Source organism: Ipomoea nil, unplaced genomic scaffold (assembly GCF_001879475.1).
Source record: "Ipomoea nil cultivar Tokyo-kokei standard unplaced genomic scaffold, Asagao_1.1 scaffold3314, whole genome shotgun sequence".
NCBI classification, from domain to species: domain Eukaryota; kingdom Viridiplantae; phylum Streptophyta; class Magnoliopsida; order Solanales; family Convolvulaceae; genus Ipomoea; species Ipomoea nil.
The window spans coordinates 1,731,364-1,752,869 of NW_017619742.1; the positions used below are offsets into that span (position 1 = coordinate 1,731,364).

Sequence of the window (21,506 nt, forward strand, 5' to 3'; positions counted from 1 at the left end):
CAAGACGAACCCTTTCTGCGATTCTCCTTGTTGTGTCTCTGGTGATGGGCTTACGAGGTGCCATTTTAGACAGATCTTTAGAAGTTGATAATTAGACTCAGCTAATATCCTCCTTTTATATTCAGAACATGATGGGACAATTTAATGCATTTGCATTGTTTTCAATGAGGTCCAGATTACTTGGATGAATATCAAGTGCGTCGTGTCTTTTATACACAAGACAACAAGTTCCGAAACATTTATTCCCGTGAACTTATTGGCATCATCACTTACACGACTATGAGATTCCGCACAGCTTTCAATTTTAAGATTGAAACTTTTTTGAAATGTCATGTTCAGCATTTAATTTATCTTTGACCAGAATAATAAAGATTCGGCATCTTAAGAGTTTGGTCGAGATGATAATCATTACTGACATGAAACTTTATTTAATGAAACCAGAGAGCAGGTAACCATGCCTTACAGGAGCAATAATCATAAAAGATTCGTTTTCAGAGAAAGAGATAAGGCATGTGAAGTTCCAGACGAGTTGATTCATTAGTTACATCAGACACGCTGGCCACTTTGCATACTCGTCCAGTTCCTCAAGAGAGAGGGTGAGCTCAGGCGATTTGCTTGATGACTGAGAGTGAATATGAGAAAAGTCTTCATGAGATTTTTCATTCTTTTGAGGAATCTCAGGAATGGGATACCAACGAAAGGTGGGTGGATTAGATGTGCGCTGATGTGCACTTTTCAGAATCATTATCCTTTCGTGTGCTAATTTTCTAGCTTGTTCCTGGTGGAAGGCTCTCTTAGCTTGGGATTCCATGACGATGTTGTCTAGACTTTCTTTGTCTTCCTTGTTGATTGAGCTTGGCATAGAGTATGTGACATTCACCCTTTCACCATCTTCTTCCAGTTTTATGATTGTCGCGTTGGTGAGTTTGCTTGCCTCCGTGAGATGATGGTTTAGCCGAATTGCTCATTTTTCTGCTTCGTCCATTTTTCCTTTGCCTTTGTTCTGATTCATACCTGTAAACAACACTTACTAAAACACTAAGATATGTTAATAGGTTAGTGTAAGTAGCTTTCGTTGAAGGAGGAACTAATTTATAAGCACAAAGGTTGCGTGAAGATGTGTTCAAGAGATTTTGGATTGAGGTACCAAATCTCCTTTTGGGAATCTTTCAGGAATCTCTGAGTTATGAGCCCATTAACACGCCAACTTGTTAGGTCATTTCAATCATTCCAATTTCGTGGCAGAGTGTGGCAAATCTATTTTCACAAAGTGGTTTAGTGAGAATATCTGTCAATTGATCATCAGTATTAACATATTCAAGAGATATGTTTTTTCTTTCAACATGATCACGGATGAAGTGATACTTAATGTCAATGTGCTTTGTTCTAGAATGCAACACTGGGTTGTGTGTAATGGCTATTGCACTTGTATTGTCGCACTTTATTTGCACTTCTCGAGCTATTACACCATAATCTTTTAATTGGTGAGTCATCCACAAGATTTGTGCACAACAACTACTAGCTGCAATGTATTCGGCTTCAGCTGTGCTAGTTGCAATTGAGTTTTGCTTTTTGCTAAACCAAGATATAAGTCTTCCCCCTAGGAACTGGCAGGTTCCTGAGGTGCTTTTTCGATCAATTCTACAGCCAGCAAAGCCAGCATCTGAATAACCAACAAGATCAAAAGAGTTTCCTTTCGGGTACCAAAGTCCTACACTTTGGGTTCCCTTTAGGTATCTTAAAATCTTTTTTGGCAGCACTTAGATGACTCCCTTTAGGTTTAGATTGAAACCTTGCACATACCCCAACAACAAAAGAAATATCAGGTCTATTTGCTGTGAGGTATAGAAGGGATCCAATGATTCCACGGAAGTTCTTTTGATCGACGTCTTTCCCTTCGTTATCAATATCCATTCTCAAGGATGTACTCATGGGAATTTTGACAGAGGACTTTCCATCAATTCCAAATTTTCGAATCAAGTCCTTTGTATATTTGGCTTGATTAATAAATATCCCTTCGGGGCATTGTTTGACTTGCAAGCCAAGAAAGTAGTTCAATTCTCCCATCATGCTCATTTCAAATTTTCCTTGCATGAGATTAGAGAATTTTTCACATAGATCTGGATTAGTGCTTCCAAAGATGATATCGTCAACATAGATTTGGACCAACAATACATGATCATTATCTTTGATCCGAAAGAGTGTTTTATCAACAGCTCCTTTCGTGAAACCACAGTTTATGAGAAAGTATGAAAGAGTATCATACCAAGCTCGTGGAGCTTGCTTTATTCCATATAAGGCCTTTTTGAGATGATAAACTTTTTCTTGTCCGCAATCAATAGCGAAACCAGGTGGTTGTTCTACATACACTTCTTCTTCAAGGAGTCCGTTTAAGAACGCACTTTTAACATCCATTTGGTAGACTTTGAAGTCTTTATATGCTGCATAGGCTAGGAACATTCGTATTGCTTCAAGCCTAGCCACTGGGGCGAAGGTTTCATCAAAATCAATACCTTCTTCTTGACAATAGCCTTTGGCAACAAGTCGAGCTTTGTTCCTAACAATGAGACCATCTTCACTCATTTTATTTCTGACTACCCATTTGGTTCCAATGACATTTTGGTGCGTAGGTCTCGGAACAAGTTCCCATACATCGTTTCGTTCAAATTGATGAAGTTCTTCTTGCATGGCTATAACCCAATCTGGATCACTTAAGGCTTCTTCAATGGATTTTGGTTCCATTTGTGATAGAAAGCAAGCCATCATATTTTCGTGTAAAGAAGTTCTAGTTCTTACTCCTTCTTGTAGGTCTCCAATGACTTGATCGGGTGGATGATCTCTTAGCCATCTAAGATCTGGTTCAAATGATGGTTGTTGATGTTGACCGTCCATTTCAGGAATGTAAGGCAGATCAATGTATATCATTGGTTCTGAGGTAGATTGAGTATTTGCGTCAATGACTTGTGTTGCTTCATCAGTTTGAGCTATACATTCGGGATGTGTAGACTTCGATTGGTATCTTGTGTATGATGGAATATGATCTTCACGATCTGAGTCTTCTTCATCAATTGTTACTTTTTCCTGAGAGATTGGGTCTTGAACAATTGATTTATTCATCCCAACAGGGATTTTCTCGGCTTGTTCATCATATTTAACATGTATAGATTCTTCTATGACCATCGTTCTTTTATTAAGGACATTGTAGGCTTTGCTAACAGAAGAATATCCCATGAACAGTCCTTCATCAGCTCTTTCGTCAAAAGCTCTCAGATGAGTCTTCCCGTTGTTATGAATGAAACACCTGCAACCAAAGATGTGAAAATAACTAATAACAGGTTTCTTACCTTTCCATAATTCATATGGAGTGAGGTTGTGAGCTTTGTTGATCAAGGATCGATTTTGTGTGTGGCAAGCTGTATTTATGGCTTCGGCCCAAAAACGCTTAGGCAAGCCCGAATGTGCGATCATTGTTCGTGCTGCTTCTTTCAAGGTTCTGTTTCTCCTTTCGGCAACACCATTTTGTTGTGGAGTTCTTGCTGCCGAGAGTTGGTGAAATATACCATTTTGTCCACAGAAATCCTTGATGAATTTGTTTACAAATTTGGTTCCCTTATCTGATCTGATCCTTATAATGTTGACTTCCTTTTCGGTTTGGAGCTGTCTTAGGAGATTAGGTAAGACAATTTCTGTTTCGTTTTTCCTTTTTAGGAACAGTGCCCAAGTATACTTCGTGTGGTCATATACTACGACCAGAGTGTATTTTCGTCCACTTAGACTTGCAGGGTCTACTGGTCCAAATAAGTCCATATGTAGCAAGCTCAACGGGCGAGAGTTCATGTCTGACTCTTTGGACTTAAAGGATGATTTGATTTTCTTTCCTTTTTTCACAAGCTTCACAGATTTTTTCTTTAATGTATGTTGCTTTCGGTAAACCTTCTACTAGGTTTTTCTTCGCAAGTTTGTTGATGGTCTTTATATTCAAGTGACTTAGCTTGTTGTGTCATTCCCAACTTAGATCTGCATTACTTTTAGCCACAAGACAAACATTATCATTAAATGAGTTCCAAGTGATAACATACACGTTTTTCTTTCGTTTTGCTGAGAGAACAGTTTCGCCATCTCTTGTGCTGATAATGTTGCATTTTTCTTTGGAGAATTCGACGTTGTATCCTTTATCGCAAAACTGACTTGTGCTCAGTAGATTGAATTTCAGTCCTTCTACATATGAGACATTTTGAATTGTTATGCCATTTTTTATCACATCCCCTATCCCATGAGTTTTGCCACTGGTTTCTCCTCCAAAGATCACTTTCGGACCGTCGATTTCCTTAAAGTTGCTCAAAATTGTTTTGTCACCAGTCATATGTCTTGAGCATCCGCTATCTTAGGTACCCCTTCGGTTGCGGGTCCTTCGGGGTTAGAGGTTAACTTTGGGATCCAAGCGAACCTAGAGTAACCTTTACTCATTCTCGGTCCTTTGTACCCGTTGAAGACGCGGTAATCATAAAAGATTTTTGAAAAGGTTTTGTTCTTATATCGTTCTTGAAAATAATCAACAGGTCGATTATGATACTGCTTGGAGTAATTGGTTTGTTTGTGCCGATGTATTTTGTCAAATTGCATTTTTGATAAAGATTCGGGATAATCAAACCAATCTTCCTTAGTTGGTCCACTCCATCCATTGCCTGTCCTCGGTCTTCTAACTGACCTCTCAGCATGTTTGATATGTTCACTTCGTGTATACTTAGAACGATTTTGCCTCTGATTAACGTTTGGTTTTGTCCTTGATTGATTGTTCCTTGTAGGCTAACCCTTCTTTTGATATAGATTAAATCTGTTGTCTTTTGGTCCATTCCGTTTGGCATTTTTGTGCCTAGGATTGCCTTTCAAGGAATTATCATTTCTCGGTTCCACAATTCATTGTACAGCCGTTCCCTTAGGTTGGCTTGTTGATTGTGGTGTTTCACCATTGTTAATCTTGGTCACTGGCTCAGATACTTGAGTGGGACCTTGAACAAAAGCAGATATAAAACTTTCATGGGTATATGCATTTGTGGGTTTGTTTAAGGTGACATGTGAAGAGGAGCCGATGTCATAACCAATTCCGGTTCTTTCCCCAGACGATTTTGATCCATTTACCATTCAGTCCATTAGATTGGACGAATTATTAAATGAGTCAAGAACCTCACGCAAATGTTGCTCCCGCTTCTCTCTTTCTGTGCAGTGCTCTTTGAGAGATAGAACTTGATTTTCGAGCTGATTCTTTACAATGGCTAGCTTTATGTTCTCTATTCGAACTCGCCTTAGCTCATTGTGGCTGATCAATAGTCGAGAGTTCTCCTCTTTTAGTTCTGAGTATGTGCTGTTTATGATTGCAAATCTCCTCATCATATCACTGACTGATTCATTGGAGTTTTGATCACTTGTTGAGCCGATTTCTAATGAAAGGAAGGAGGAGGATTGAGAGTCTACCTCTTCATCCTGTGCCATGAGACACATTTCATTCGATTCTTCTTTCTCACTGAACAAACACAGCAGCCCCTTTTCTTCTTCAGCACTGTCATCATCTGAACTTGAACTTGAGGAACTGCTCTTGGATTCAATGTTTTCGGTTGTTTCATTTACGACCATTGCTTTTCTTCTTCTCTCGTTTCTTGAGTTCGATGACTCTTGTTTGTCATTTCGTTTGGTGAACTCGCTGCTTTCTTTTGATGTGCTTTTCATCACGCCATGGTCCTGATGTTTGCTGACCATTGGATGTGGACAGTTTGCCTTGAAGTGTCCAGGCTTTCGGCAGTTGTAGCACAGCATTTGGGAATCAGTTGATTCTTGTCTCGGTGGAAGTGGAGATCTTTCATGTTGCCTTCGGCTTGATGGTCTTTGGAAGTCTTGAAAGTTGTTCTTCCGCATAAACCTTTTCATTTTTCTTACAAACAAAGCATATTGTTCGTCAGATAAAAAATTGCAAGAGTTAGAAGTTGACCTATTCGACGTCGATGCTTGTTGATTGGCCATCAAGGCTACATTTCTGATTTCGGGTTCTTCCAATTCCTTTGGTTCGTGCTCGAACTCATAAACTTTCAGATCACTAAAGATTTTGTTTGTGCTGGTGGTTTTCATGTCACGATGATCTCTCATTGCAGTGACCTTCATGTCCCATGATTTCGGGAGGCCTCGAAGAATCTTCAAGTTCTTCTCTTTTTCAGTAAGCTCTTTTCCGAGATCTGAGAGATCACCCAGAAGCTTCGTGAACCTAAGCTCCATGTAGGTGATAGCTTCATTGGGCAACATCTTGAAGTCTTCAAACTTTTTCATGGCTACTGTAAGTTTGTTGTCTTTCTCCTGCTCATCCCCTTCTCCCAAATTCATGAGAACGTTCCAAATTTCCATTGCTGTTGTGCATTTACGAACTTTCAGGAATAGGGAATCGTCCAGAGATTTGTAGAGGATATCACGAGCAACGTTGTCCAAGTTAGCACGCGTTTTCTCATTAGAGTTGAGTTGAGCCTTTGGTTTTGGTATCATGGGTTCTGCACCATCTCCTTGTGCAGCAGCTTGAGTGTTCACCAGCATAACAGTGATAGGTCCTGTGGTTATCACATCCCACATTTCATCATGAATGGCCGACAGATGCGCCTGCATTCTCACTTTCCAGTCATCAAATTTTGAGAGATTGAAGGCAAGAGGCCTAGATCGGTTAGAATGATCCTTTTCCATTTTCTTCTCGAAAAATTAGTGCAAAGATGAAAAGATGCAGATTTTAAGATTTTAAGAGAAGGGATCTACAAGGCAGTAAAGGCAAAGCTTTTACCATTCAAGGTAACTACTCTGATACCACTTGTTGGTCCTGGTAGGGTCGAAAGGAGAGTCTAGAGGGGGAGGGGGGGGGGGGTGAATAGACTCAATTCGTTTTTCACGAAAATAACTCCTTTCGAGGTTATTACGCAGCGGATATGTAATACAAATTTTAAGGTTGCTTTGCATTGTTTGATTTTTTAGAAAACTTTCGGTTAAGGTCGCGTGTTATGCAATGCACGAAAGTAAAGTGCTGAAATGTAAAGAGATAGAGACAAGAGATTTTTATAGTGGTTCGGCCAACTGTGCCTACTCCACTCTTCTTTCACAACTTGTGAAAGGTTTGCACTATCACTCCTAGTACAAATTACACCAAGATAGCTTCCTTGATCACTAAGCCGGACAGCTACTTGAAGGTTTTTCAACTCCTAGAGTTTACTCCGCCTCTATCAACGTCTTCTTCAGAGTTGAGGGTTGGATGTGGATAATCTTGAGTTTCTCCAACACAATGAAGTCTTGACTGGCTGGTGGTTTGATTGGTGATCAGTGTATACAAAATTGCAAGACTTCTTCAAGGTTGTGTGAATGAGATCAGATGCGTCTTCTTCAAATTTCACACCTTGAATCACTGGATTTCAAAAGCTTGAGAGAGTGAACTTGTATAAGGAGCTTTTGAGAGAAAGTATTCAATTGTTCTAAAAACCAGCAACTTCTATTATTAAGAAGATGGGTATTTATAAGTGAGAAGAAATCCATCCGTTGGAGGGAGATGGCATTTCAAACCTATGATCCAGTGGGTAAAGACCGGAGAGCCTTGTGCATTTATTGCTTCATTAAATGCAGCTGTACTACATAGTCGTTGGAGATAAGCACCATTGCTTATTTTGTCTTCTAGCTCTGAAAAGTAGTACTATGACATTTATTGCATCTTGATAAATGTGCTCTCATTCTTAGGAAAGATTAATTCCAAGGATGATCTCCAGATGGGACAATTGACAACATTCTTCTTGAGCTGAGAGAAGATGAATCGTCTTGACAGGCACATCTTAAAGAAAATAGTCTCTAGACCAGGAGACTTCTTTCGTCTTCTGCTTTCGGTTGAGGGAGATCATTTATTCTCTCGTGGTCAGCTTCATAAACTCTTCTTTCGTTCTACAAAACCTAACTGAAGAGATCATAACTCGGTTTCGTGTGTTTGACTAACTTAACACGAATTACATGATGAGTTATGGTATCTTTCGTCTAGAACGAAGGTAACAAAATAAAAGATAAAAAGTTAGGGGTCTACTTCTAGGTTACATTGGTATCATCAAAATCCTAGTACATGTGTTCCTAACAGACCCGGATCCACCTTGCAAAGTGGACCATGATCCATGGTATAACATCGGCAGTTCATCAGTTTTATGTTAAGATTAGCATCCCTCATTAACCACGCAAAAATACAAAATATAAGATCAATTAATAATTTGTTAAAATTAGGTTGAGAAAGTATGTTTGAACAGATACTACAATGTTATAGTGTCGGTAGCATTCAAAAATAATAATAATAATACTTTGCTAAAATTTATAGTAATTGAGATTCAGGTAAGTTTCCGTACATAAAGTAAAAGTTGGACAAGTCAAGTTCCAGTCAAATAAGGATTTATTACAAAACAATGTCTCCTAATTTAAGAAAGATCAGGAGGAAAAGAAAGAATTAATGGAGGAGAGTGATATTGAAGACTATTCCGACTATCTCACAATCTATTCTGTGTGGCCGTATCGCACAGTCAGAGAAGATAATGCTTCGTCCAATTGCGCCGCCTCTTCTTCGCCGTCTCGGCCTCACATCCATGTCCGCTTCTCTCACCACACAGTTGACGACATTGACGATAGAGAAAACGAGATAGATTCACGAACCATATGCCTGAGACACGACGTGCTGGCGGATGGGTCGGACGACTACTGCCGGAGTTTCATCTTCTCCGAAGGGCTGTGTTACTAGCCTATTGACGCCGGCACCGTCCTTGACATCGCCGACGAAGTGATCGAGAAAGCAAGGCAGATTAAGTGTAATATTCGGGTTGATATACGGTCGGTTCAGATGCGAGGTTCCGACGTTCAAGAAACGTACGAGGATGATCGAGATTTCGGAGCGACAGCGGAGAGAGTAAATGGCGCCGCCGCCGCCTCCGATGGCGGTTTCATAGTGAAGTCGTTAAAGAGGAAGAGAATAGAGTACGGCTGTAGTTGCTGTGTTATTTGCTTGGAGGAGTTAACGCCGGAGACAGATGTGGCTATGATGCCGTGCTGCCATTACTCCTTTCACGACGACTGCCTCTCATCTTGGCTGGAGAGAAGCCCTTCCTGCCCTCTTTGCCGTCGCAAGATCTCTGCTGCCGCCGCCGCCGCCGCTCCGACGGTTCTCGTTCTTAATTAGGCTTCTGGTAAATTAAAGGAGTTTCTCGGTATATTTTCTTTAAGGCATTCATTATGAAAGTAATGGAATCCTGAAAGTCTGAAACAGGATTCCATTATTCATTTGAGTTTGTAAAATATCACTGCAAAAATGATTTTGTTTTTTAATGGAAAAAAAAAAAAAAAAGAGAAAATTTATGGACAGCTTTTATAATTCTTTTTCATAATATTAGAAACATAATTTCTTAGTCTAAGTTAAATACCACTATAATTGTTTTTTTTTTACCCGTTATAGTTACAAGAGGGATTCATTCATATTCAAATCCTACTTTCGAATAAAGATTATGAACTCTTTAAAAGAGTTAATTTCATTTTTGGTCCTAGATTTTTTGGTGACAGTTCATTTTTAGTCCTTTTTTTATAAGAACATTTTCATTTGGTCCTAATATTATTTTAATATGATATTTTTTGTCATTCATCAACAAAAGCGTTGAAATGCCCTTAAATATAAGGACATTCAATTCAGTCTTCAATTATGAATTTTTTTCTTAAAAAATAAACATAAAAATATAGTGGGCGGGTCAACCTAGTTTGTATATAAAAACAAATAATAATAATAAGGAATAAGGGTCAAATAGGCCATCGAACTACACACAATAATACAATTATGCCACTGAACTTAAAAAAAAAAAGTACAATTAGATCTCTAAACTAACCATTTTCTTACAATTTGTCTAATTTAAGGGTCAAATAGGCCATCGAACTGCACATAATAATGCAATTAGGCCACTGAACTTAAAAAAAATGTACAATTAAATCTCTAAACTAACTATTTTCTTACAATTTGTCTAATTTGTAAGTTTTCTAAGTTGCTAGCAGGTCACTTTTAATTTAAAATATTTTTTAAAAAATTTATCATTTAAAATAATTATTTAAAATAAAATTAAAAAAAAAAAAGATCAGATCGTCTCCGGCCATGGAGACGAATCCATGGCCGAAGACGATCTGATCTCTTTTTTTTTTTTTTTTAATTTCAAATAATAAATATTTTTAAAAATATTTTAAACTAAAGGTGACCTGCTAGCAACCTAGAAAACTTATAAATTAGACTAATTGCAAGAAAATGGTTAGTTTAGGGATCTAATTGTAACTTTTTTAGGTTCAGTGGCCTAATTGCATTATTTTGTGCAGTTCGATGGCCTATTTGACCCTTATTCCAAAAAAAAAAAAATCAAAATGTCTTTGTATTTAATGGCATTACAACAATTTTGTTGACGAAAGACCAAAATTGATCATGCCACCATAGTACAATGACAAAAGAAAATGTATAGTACAATTCTAAAAACACAATGTACAAAATGATTAGCACTAAATTAAAAACATGGACATAAATTAGTAATATACAGAGTAACTTTGATTAAGGCTTATTATGTTTTTAGATTTATAATGTACAATTTTAATAAATTTAACTTCAATGACACTTAGATTTGGTTTGTTTCTTTTTTTTTTTTCTTTTTTTTTTCTTTTTTTTTTTTTTTTAACAAAACATCATGTTCTAGATACTTAAATAAGATTTTAATGACGTCTGATGAATTGATGCAGATAATTTGAGATTATTAAAATAATATTGCATTAAAATATTACCTATCAAGTATTTGGCTGTTTTTTTTTTTTTTCTTTTAATACATAAGGTTTCTCATTCTACGTACGTAAAACTAATTCTATATTTAGAGGTGTGCAAATTTGGGATAATTTTCGGTTAATTGACCGAACCAATTCAACAAAGTTCGGTTAGTTGTTTTTTAATCGAACTTTTTCGGTTCGGTTAATAGTTAAATGTTTTTCCAAAGTACCGTTAACTGTTAATTCGATTCGAAAGTGTCGGTTAACCGAATTAACCGAACTTTTTAAGATATATATATATATATATATATATATATATATATATATATATATATATATATAATGTATTAAGTATTTAAATGTAATATGTTTATAGTGTTGTTATGGTATTGTTTTTGTATATTTTGTTATGAATTTATTTATTATGATATGTATTATTTTAATTGAATTTATTATTTTAAGTGTTCCTTTTAGGATTTTAAATTTTAACTTAAAAAAGTTCGGTTAATTGGTTAACCAATCGATTAACCGAAAAAATCGTACGCTCGAGGAGCGCCTAGGCGGGGATTAATCGGCGCCTAGGTGCCCGTGTATTTTTTATTTTATTTTTTATTTTTAAAAATTTTGTTTACATTTTGTTTACATTTTTTAAGACTTGATAATTATAAATTATTTAATACATTAATAGTTAATACTAAAATATTAAATATTAACCTAAAAAACATCTAGAATTTGAATACTTTAGGTTATTTCGCTCAAAACGGTGTCGTTTTGGGTGAAATAACTTATTTTAAAAAGAATGGAACAATAGTTAATCGTCCGACTAGGCAACTTAGTCGGTGCCTAAGAGGCCTAGGCGGTCAGCGTCTAGGTGACCGCCTAGCCAGCCAGGCGCCGAGACCATCGATAATGGTGATATGCTAGGCGGCCGACCAGCGCCTAGCGCCTAAGCACCGATTAACCGATTTCAAGCAGGATTTTTACAACACTGCTATTTATATTTGAGAAGGAAAAGTCTACAAAAGTCTTAAAATTAAAAAGTCTACAAAAGCTTATAACTTTTTGAATACCACATGACTTTTAAAGACTCTTTAAAGTCTTAATCGAATGCCACACGACTTAGACTCTTTAAAAATCTTGATTGAATACGACTTGACTTTTAAAGACCCTCTAAAAGTTTGAATTGAATACCTACAAACTTTTAAAGTTCATGAAAGTCTTTAAAACTCTGCAAAAGTCATGATTGAATACGCTACCCTTAGTCTTTAAGTGACCTGACTCAGATTATTAGACTTATCAAATTAAACTAATTTTTTATATAATTAAAATATTTTGGTCCAAAGTCCAAACCCTAAAAATTTTCAATTTAACCGTTTATAAATTTTATGGTAAGATTAGCATCCCTAATTAACCACGCAAAAATACAAAATATAAGATCAATTAATAATTTGCTAAATTTTCTAGTAACTTGGAGTTCAAGTAAGTTTTCGTATATAAAAGTAAAAGCTGGACAACTCAAGTTCTAGTCAAATAAGGATTAGCAAACAACGTCAAAATATTTGAGTTCTCAAGAAGTGGCAGTCAAATCCTATCTCATTCATATCCTTTGAAAATGACAATTACTGAAAATTAATAGAAAATTTAAGATGCAATGTATGTATAAAATATTAAATCTACTAATAATATATTAAATTTTGGATTTTTCAAACATAATTCAAGTCCGAAAAAGGTTAGGATAAAAGTAATTTTAATTTATAATTTTTCAAACATAATTCAAGTCTGAAAAAGATTAGGATAAAAGTTTGTGGCCTTCTACAGAATTACATGTATATATACCTTAGCCTTGTCTGCTACAGAATTAATTCAGCTACTTGTATAAGCAATTACATATATACTTGATAAGTTACGAGGAATAAGGAAACCCTAAAGAAGAAAGAAAAAGCCAGTAATGGAGAAGGATATTGACGAATTTGCGTGTAGTTTTGCAAATGGCTTACGCTCGATACGGCCACATTATCCCGACAACAATGATTATGATTATGATTCTGATTCTGATTGTGTTCTCAACAATGAAGAAGTAGCATATCTTTCGGACGATGGTTCTGTTCTTGACAATGAAGAAGTAGCATATCTTTCTGATGATGATTCTATTCTCGGCCATGAAGAAGTAGCATCCAATGATGATTCTGTTATCCACAATGAAGAAGTAATAAATCTCTTGGACAATAATTCTGTTCTCGGCGATGAAGAAGTAACATATCTTTTCCGCGATGACTATGTTCTCGACAATGAAGAAGTAACATATCCTTCAGACAATGATTCTGTTCTCACCGATGAATTAGCAAATCTTTCTGATGGTGATTCTGTTCTCGATGACGAAGAAGTAACATATCTTTCTTACGATGCAGAAGCATATCCTACCGAAATTATCTTAGTATCCGGCGAGAATTCCGGAGCGGAGGCGACGAGGGGCGTAGATCAGAACAGGGAGGCGATCAAGTCGTTGGAGAGGAAGATAATAGAGTACGATGAGAGGGATTGTGGCGGAGGAGACGGTGATTGTTGCGTTATTTGCTTAGAGGAGTTAACGGCGGGGACAGTGGTGGCTGTGATGCCTTGCAACCATTGTTCCTTTCACGACGGCTGCCTCTCAACTTGGCTGGAGAGAAGCCTTTGCTGTCCTCTCTGCCGCCGCAAGCCCGCCGCTGCAGCCGGAACCTTTCCCAGAGCATGATCAATACATATCCTGATGCCATGCGGCGGAATTGATGGTTTTTTTTTTTCTTTTTTTCTTTTTCTTTTTCTTTTTAAGGCATACCAATAGTTAAGATTTGTATGATTTTTGTAGTTTTTAAAAACTTTTAAAATGAAAGATTTTTATAAACCTTTATTAACTTTCATATTATAAAATTATTTTTCTCAAATTGTTGCTAACAACAGCTGTAGTTAACAAAAAGGAAAAAAAAAAAAACTATCTTACAAATATAAACATAAAAAAAATAAAATCAAAAATATTTATATTAATATTGTGAAACGTGTAGTAAAATTTGAGGATGGTAAATAAAAAAATTTCTTTGTTCGAATATTTAGGGGAAAAGTTAATAGAGAAAGTTTAGAAGTTAGGAATAAAGTAAAAAAGAATTATTTTTGAGTGCCCAAAAAAAAAAACTAATAGCCCTAATTTTTTTTTAAAAATGTAATTAATTACAATAATCATAGGATGTCAATCGAGCCACGTTCTATTTTGAACAATCGTTATACCCTGCACCACGGCGCACAGTGCATTGTGCGCGCCTCCCAAAACGACGTCATTTTGGGAGGCGCGGTAGGAAGTTGACATGATTATGTATATTTGTTTATACAATTATGTATATTTTTTATTATGTACATTTTTTATACAATTATGTACATTTTTTTATACAATTATGTACACCCGAATCAGAAAATTTTTGTGTATTATGTTAAGAGTTGATGTATATTATGTATTATGTTAGATTATGTGTATTATCTTTTAAAAAAGAGTATGTGTATTTTGTTATATAAGTATGTACATTCATGTATACAATTATGTGTATTCTAGTATAACATTATGTACATTTTTGAACATGAGATTTTTTTTTTAAGGAAAATTAACTGTCAAACACTGGGTAGCGAAATTTTTAAAAAAATAATAAAAATTGAAACGACGTCGTTTTGCATCTGAGCGCACAATGCAACGCGCGCCGTGGTGTAGGATATAAATTGCCTATTTTGAACTAACTCTATTGAGTTGTCAGGCTTATCAATTGGGCCTCGGGTTCAAAATTCTTAGCCTTACTCGTAAAATCCTCAAGACTGTCGAGCTTATTGACCGGGTTCAGCAATAACTTTTGACATTTTCAAATTACGGAGTAATATTCTAGACTTTCAATTTAAATAAATTAGCATATTTATACTAATCTATCTATATCTATATATCTATATATATATATATATATAAAAGTAAAATCCTCCTATTTCATTTTCCCGCTCAAACTTTTGTAGTCAAATTAATTAAATATTTTATATTTTATTGGTCAAATACTTAATAAAGCTTATTTGGTAAGAAAATGAAAAATGGAAATTTAGTAATATCAATATTATGAATTAATTAGGAATAAGATTAATTAGGAATATTAATATAATGAATTGATTAGGAATATCAATTTAATGAATTGATTAGGGTAATACCTTAAATAAATAAATACACTTTCTTTTTGAAAATTTTTACAAATTTATAATTCTCATATTTTTCACCTATAAATACAATGAGTTGATTACTACAAAAATTATAAGTCTTCATTTTATATTGCATCCCTTTTTTTCCCACTAGGTCTTCAGCCTAGCTTGATCATTCAGTTCAGCCGCGTTTCGAAATTAACAGTAGGTTTAGCATTCAAGTAGTTTGATTGGATTAGATACAATATGTTTTTCATGGTTGTGTTGTCCAAATTTACTACTTTTTTCAGCAAAAAGCTATTCATATCATATGCCTAGATTATGATTTATTCTGAATATTTTTACGGTTACTCCAAGTCCATTTCATATATTGATTTTTTGCTTCTATTGAAGTTTCATTATCATTGATGAAAGGCAACCTCATGTGAATCTCGCTTTGAGTGGTGCCTACTCCTGCCCGTTTAAAGGGATGCTGAGTGCTGACTCCTCTAATCTCTCTCTTCATTTTTTTACTATACTGTCATTAGTCAAGAGTTTAAAGTGCCACACAATAAAATGTGTGACTCATGGGTGATTGGAGGATGGGGAGTGATTAAGTGTTTCTGTTGTAATATACACGACAAGATATAGCAGTAATCTCCTTTAATACATCAATTGACTATTATTATATTCTTCATAGTTCTTTGCGTTGATTATTGAAGTAATCGGACTTCTGAAGTTCTGATTTGTTAAGTTGTTTTATTCTCATGGTGTCGGTTTTGACAGTTATGAAGTCCATGCTCAATTCCTCATTGTATAGGTCAAAAGTGTATTTATTTTTTGTCGTAATTATGGGATCGCCATAATTACTCTGTAGTAGTAGTAGTAAAATAATAATAATAATAATAATAATAATAATAATAATAATAATAATAATGATAATAATAATAATAATAATTGGTAATATTATTATTCAAATATAATATTAAAAATAAAACTAATTTTAATTGGTAATCTATATTCTATATTAATTAATAAACACAAATCCTCCTTTACAAGTTCCCGCCTAAACAATTAATAATAATATGAAAAATAAAAAAGAAAGGAAGGAAGCCATACGCCCAAACAATTAATAATAATATTGGGAAGAAAATTAATAATGATATGGAAATATGAAAAATAATGAAAGGAAATATTAGCCATGTGAATGTTTTCTACACTCTGAAAAATGGAAAAGAATCAATAAGCAGTATAAGGAAAATAATCATTAAGATATTTTACTATTAATCTTTTATGGAAGATTTTGCGTAAAAAATAGAATAGAATTGGTTATTAATAATTTAGCCTTATTTTACTATTAATCTTTAAGAAAAATTCTGCATAAAAAATGTAATAGAATCGGTTATTAATAATTTAGCTTAATTTTACTATATTAATCTTTAAGAAAAATTCTGTGTAAAAAAATGTAATAGAATCGGTTATTAATAATTTAGCTTTATTTTACTATTAATCTTTAAGGAAGATTTTGTTAAAAAATAAAATAGAATTAATTATTAATAATTAAAATTAAAATTAAAGTACATATATTTTTCCTATTCATAATACAATTTTACTTATTATTTTACAAAATATTCAAATAATAATTGGTAATATTATTGTTCAATTATAATAAAAATTTTAATTTTAATTGGTAATCTATATTCTATATTAATTAATAAAAATAATAACCTCCTTTACAAGTTCCCACCTAAACAATTAATAATAATATGAAAAAATAGAAATGAATGGAAGGAAGCCGTACGCCAAAACAATATAGAATAATATTGGGAAGGAAATTAATAATAATATGAAAAAATGGAAATGAATGGAAGGAAATGTTAGCCATGTGAATTTTTTCTACACTTTGAAAAATGGAAAAGAATCAATAAGCCGTATAAGAAAAAGAATCATTAAGATATTTACTATTAATCTTTTAGGAAAGATTTTGCAAAAAAATAGAATATAATTGGTTATTAATAATTTAGCCATATTTTACTATTAATCTTGAAGAAAAATTCTGCGTAAAAAAATGCAATAGAATCGGTTATTAATAAGTTAGTTTTAGGGAAAATGGCACTTTTTCCCCATAAGTTATATATTTATAGCATTTTTTCCCCTTCAATTATTTATGTAAGCACATTAGCCCCCTCAATTATTTTAAAAGTGGTGGTTTTTCCCCCTAATATATTAAATTGACATTTCTACCCTTAAAGTAAACATTTTATTTATTTTACTTCTCCAACAAATTATTGCGTATATGTAGCGATTACCACGGTTCGGTTCGAACTGAACCAAACACTATAGCAATCGAATTAAAAGTTTTCGGTTATGATTCAGATCTAGAACCCAATATTTGGATTTCAATTTATTAAATTTAAGAATAAAAAAACTGGATCATGAACCGTGAACCGGCGGTTCCGGATCCGGTTCACGATTTTGAACCGTCTTTATTTTAAAATTTTATTTTTTATTTTAAAATAGTCTAAATTCAAAAATAAATGTATTTTATTTTTTCAGTTCGGAACATGAACCGACCATTCTGGTTCGCGATTTTAATAAACTCTAAATATCGCATTTTGATTATAAATTGTAATTGGAATATTTTGGTTTGGTTGCTATAGTATCTGTTTGGTTTGAACCAAATTATAGTAATAATTTATTGGAGAAGAAAAATAAATAAAATATTTATTTTAAGGGTAAATATGTCCATTTAACATTTCAGGGGGAAAAAGAATCACTTAAATAATTCAGGGGGAAAAAGTACTATAAGTATATAACTCAGGGGGAAAAAAGTACCATTTTCCCTTAGTTTTATTTTACTATTAATCTTTAAGGAAGATTTTGTTTAAAAAATGAAATAGAATCAATCTATCTATATATAATTATTAATTAAAAACAAAACCATCCTAATTCATTTTCCCGCCCAAACTTTTGTAGTAAAGCTTATTTGGTAAGTAAATCTTAAATGGATATTAAATAAAATCTATTAATTCGTAAATAAAAATAATAATAATCCAAACAAAACTATATACAAATTAAAATTAAAAAAAAAAAAAAAAAAAAAAAAGAAGACAAAGGTGGCTCCCCTATGTAAATGATGTGAGATCATTTTGATCCCACATTTAAAATGTTTGGAAAGAGGAACTCTTGAGCTGCTCTATATAAGAGGATCATTGCTCCTCTTACAAACATATAATTGTTTGCCCATCAATGTGGCAAGTATTGCGAAGTCCAAAGACTCTTTTTTTTAGTACTATTGACCCGACAAATTATGCTGTGCCACCGTGTCCACCTTGCAAAGTAGACACAGTTAAAAAATTGTTCATAATTATGATATATAGTTCTATAATTATAAACATAGTGTTGTGAACATAATTATAAACATATATTGTTATGTAATTATGAATATAGAGATTCAATAAGTGTAAATATGCAATTCAAAAATTATGAATATATATCCAAACAAAACGATATACAAACATTTATTACAATAATAATAATAATAATAATAATAATAATAATAATAATAATAATAATAACCACCACCACCACCACCACCACCACCACCACCACCACCACCACCACCACCACCACCACCACCACCACCACCACCATCATCATCATCATCATCATTCAAACAAAACAATATACAAAATAAAATTAAAATTAAAACAAAAAGGAGCCACGGACTCCCCTTTGTAAATGATGTTGGATCATTTTGATCCCACATTGAAAATGTTTGAAAAATGAGCTCTTGAGCTCCCCTATATAAGAGGAGCATACTCTTACAAATATAATTGTTTGTCCATCAATGTGGACAAGTATTGAGAAGTCCAAAGGCAAATATTTTATTTTTTGAGTACTATTGACACGTCAAATTATGCTGTGGAATCGTCTCCACCTAGCAAGGTAGACACGGTTTTAAAATTGCTCATAATTATGAATATATAGTTCTAAAATTATGAACATAGTGTTGTGAACATAATTATGAATACATAGTTATGTAATTATGAATATAGAGATTCAATAATTCTGAATATGAAGTTTAAAAATTATGAATATGTAACTTTATAATTATGAACATATAGTTTGGTAATTATGAACATAGAGTTTTGTAGTTGTGAATATAGAGTTCAATAATTATGAATATGAAGTTCAAAGATTATAAATATTTAGCTTTATAATTATGAATATAGTTCAGTAATTACGAACATAGAACTGTGTCCACATTGCAAAGTGGACACAGTTCCACAACATAACTATTCAATTCACCGTGTTACATGTAGTATCTGTTCATATAAACTTTCTCAATCTATTGAAGCCCAACGTTTCAAAAGGCTCTTATTTAAGAAACCTATTGAAGCCCAACGTTTCAAAAGGCTCTTATTTAAGAAACCTTATTTTAATGGCTTCTTATTTTAGTTTTTTTTTTTTTTTTTTTATATAAATTTATTAGGGGTTTTGGTTAAGATTAACCCAAAATGTATATGTGTTGTTTTAGTTTTAGCAGTTTGGAGCAAATTGCTAAGTTATTAAATAATATTTTTGATATTTTGATTAAATATAAAATGTTAAACAGGTGAATTTTTTTAAATTTTAGAGAATTCTCCAAATAATCAAATAACAATAACAATAACAACAACAACAACAACAACAACAACAATAATAATAATAATAATAATAATAATAATAATAATAATAATAATAATAATAATAATAATAATAATAATCCAAACAAAACTATATAAAAATAAAATTAAAAATGGTAGGGAGTATCCCGACCGCCATAGCTCTACCACGACCGAGGTGCCTTTGTCTTTGTCTTTTTGTCTTTGCAGGTAGCAGGTCGGGCTTTTTATGAAGAACCCGGTCGGGAAGCGACCGGGAATTGCCCGAGCGGTAGTGTCGACCACCAAGCGGTAGCCCTTTGGCGAGGGAGCTGATAAAGGACACGTGGCGGCTCTCTGTAGCGACAGATAGGGCACCCGGGAGGATGACACGTGGTGGCTACGTGGAGAGCATGCCGAACGGCCGGATTTGTGTCCCCGGCACAGCGGCTATAAATGCCCACAGTAGCTACAGTGTAGAGGACTTTTGGACGACCGATAGGTTGTTACTAGAGAATCCCGACCGCAGTCAGTCGGCACTTAGAGCAACCAAGTAGATTGTACTTAGGGCCTTTACCGTGATCAATAAAGTCTTTTACTTGCTTTAATCGGTCTCGGGTTTATTTTATATTGCTTACGTAGAATTAGCAGTATCATTTTGGCGCCGTCTGTGGGGACCCGTGCGAGAAAGCAACGTCTTGACGAGCACCCGGTTCCTTTCCAATCATGTATCCGTGGGCTCACAACTACTTCGCCGACGACCAGGCGGATGCAGCGAGTTCATCTGGGCACCATGCCACCCAACAGCAAGGTCAGACGGTGGAACTGAATCTCAATCTCTCACCACCGCATCCATCTAACACATACCCGGTTGCCCAACAGCCGGTGAACTACATCCAACCGGGGTAACCAAACACCCGGTCAGCCATATCAGCAGCAGCTGGTGATGTATCCCGGCCAATATCCATATCCGGTCCCACCTCCGCCGTACGGGTATTGGCCTGGCCAACCGATGTACTACACTCCCCCGGTTGGTTATCCACCATATACGCCTGCTTACACGGCTCCAGCCGCCGCCCCTCCAGTACAACCGACCGCACAGGTAGAGCTGCAGCGTCAGTCCGTTTCCCAGGCTCGACGCTCGGCTCGTTCGCGGTTGGGGTCGGGGGGTGCTGATGCAATGGAGGCACCAGGGCAGGCCCAGCAAGCGGCCGAGGTTCCCGTCCAAGCGGAGGACCCCGAAGAAACTGCCCGAGTGGCAGCTTTTGATCGTCTTCGACCGGAGATGCGTCAACGTTTGGGACCCCAAGACCCGAACCGCTAGCAAGAAGACGTACAGATGCAGGAGGCCAGCCAGGAGGCTTCATCCGGGTATAGCGGGTCGAGATCTCACCGACGGCGACGCGCTCGGGATACAGCCCAAGCTGCTCAAGCCGCCGAGCTCAACGAGACCCGAGGATTACTCTATAACCTCCAGGCGGAATTTGCGCAATTCAAAAACGCGCACCCTGCAGCACCCCCGGTCGAACAACCGACCCTACACCAGACGCCTTTCACAGCGGCGGTGATGGCTCAGCCTTACCTGCTTGATTTAAAGGTCTCTGGAGAGAAGAGTTATGATGGCCGGACAGACCCTGAGGCTCACGTTAACGATTTCTACAGCAATATGACGCTGAAGGGTGTGTAAGACGCCGTAATGTGCAGGGCTTTCTATTCCACGCTTACCGTTCGGGCGGCGGAATGGTTCCGAACTTTGCAGCCGGGTTCGATCGACAGGTTTGACACCTTGGCGATCAAGTTCGTGAGGAAGTTTATTACTTCCAAAGTGGTGAGGAAGCCCTATATGTATCTGGAGAAGGCCAAGCAACT

General features: G+C 35.3%; 2 protein-coding genes across 2 annotated transcripts; one reads left to right on the plus strand and one right to left on the minus strand.

Annotated features, from left to right (window-relative positions):
• Positions 1-5,142: 5,142 nt before the first annotated feature.
• LOC109169386 lies at positions 5,143-6,717 on the minus strand. Its single transcript, XM_019318269.1, has one exon. The coding sequence runs from the start codon at positions 6,715-6,717 to the stop codon at positions 5,143-5,145; it is 1,575 nt and encodes a 524-aa protein (XP_019173814.1).
• Positions 6,718-12,763: 6,046 nt separating this feature from the next.
• On the plus strand, positions 12,764-13,549 carry LOC109169388 (E3 ubiquitin-protein ligase Praja-2-like). Its single transcript, XM_019318270.1, has one exon. The coding sequence runs from the start codon at positions 12,764-12,766 to the stop codon at positions 13,547-13,549; it is 786 nt and encodes a 261-aa protein (XP_019173815.1).
• Positions 13,550-21,506: the final 7,957 nt, after the last annotated feature.

What these genes read in the sequence shown, in the direction of transcription:
- LOC109169386 (XM_019318269.1), bottom strand. Translation starts at nt 6,717, where the DNA reads ATGGAAAAGGATCATTCTAACCGATCTAGGCCTCTTGCCTTCAATCTC.
- LOC109169388 (XM_019318270.1), top strand. Translation starts at nt 12,764, where the DNA reads ATGGAGAAGGATATTGACGAATTTGCGTGTAGTTTTGCAAATGGCTTA.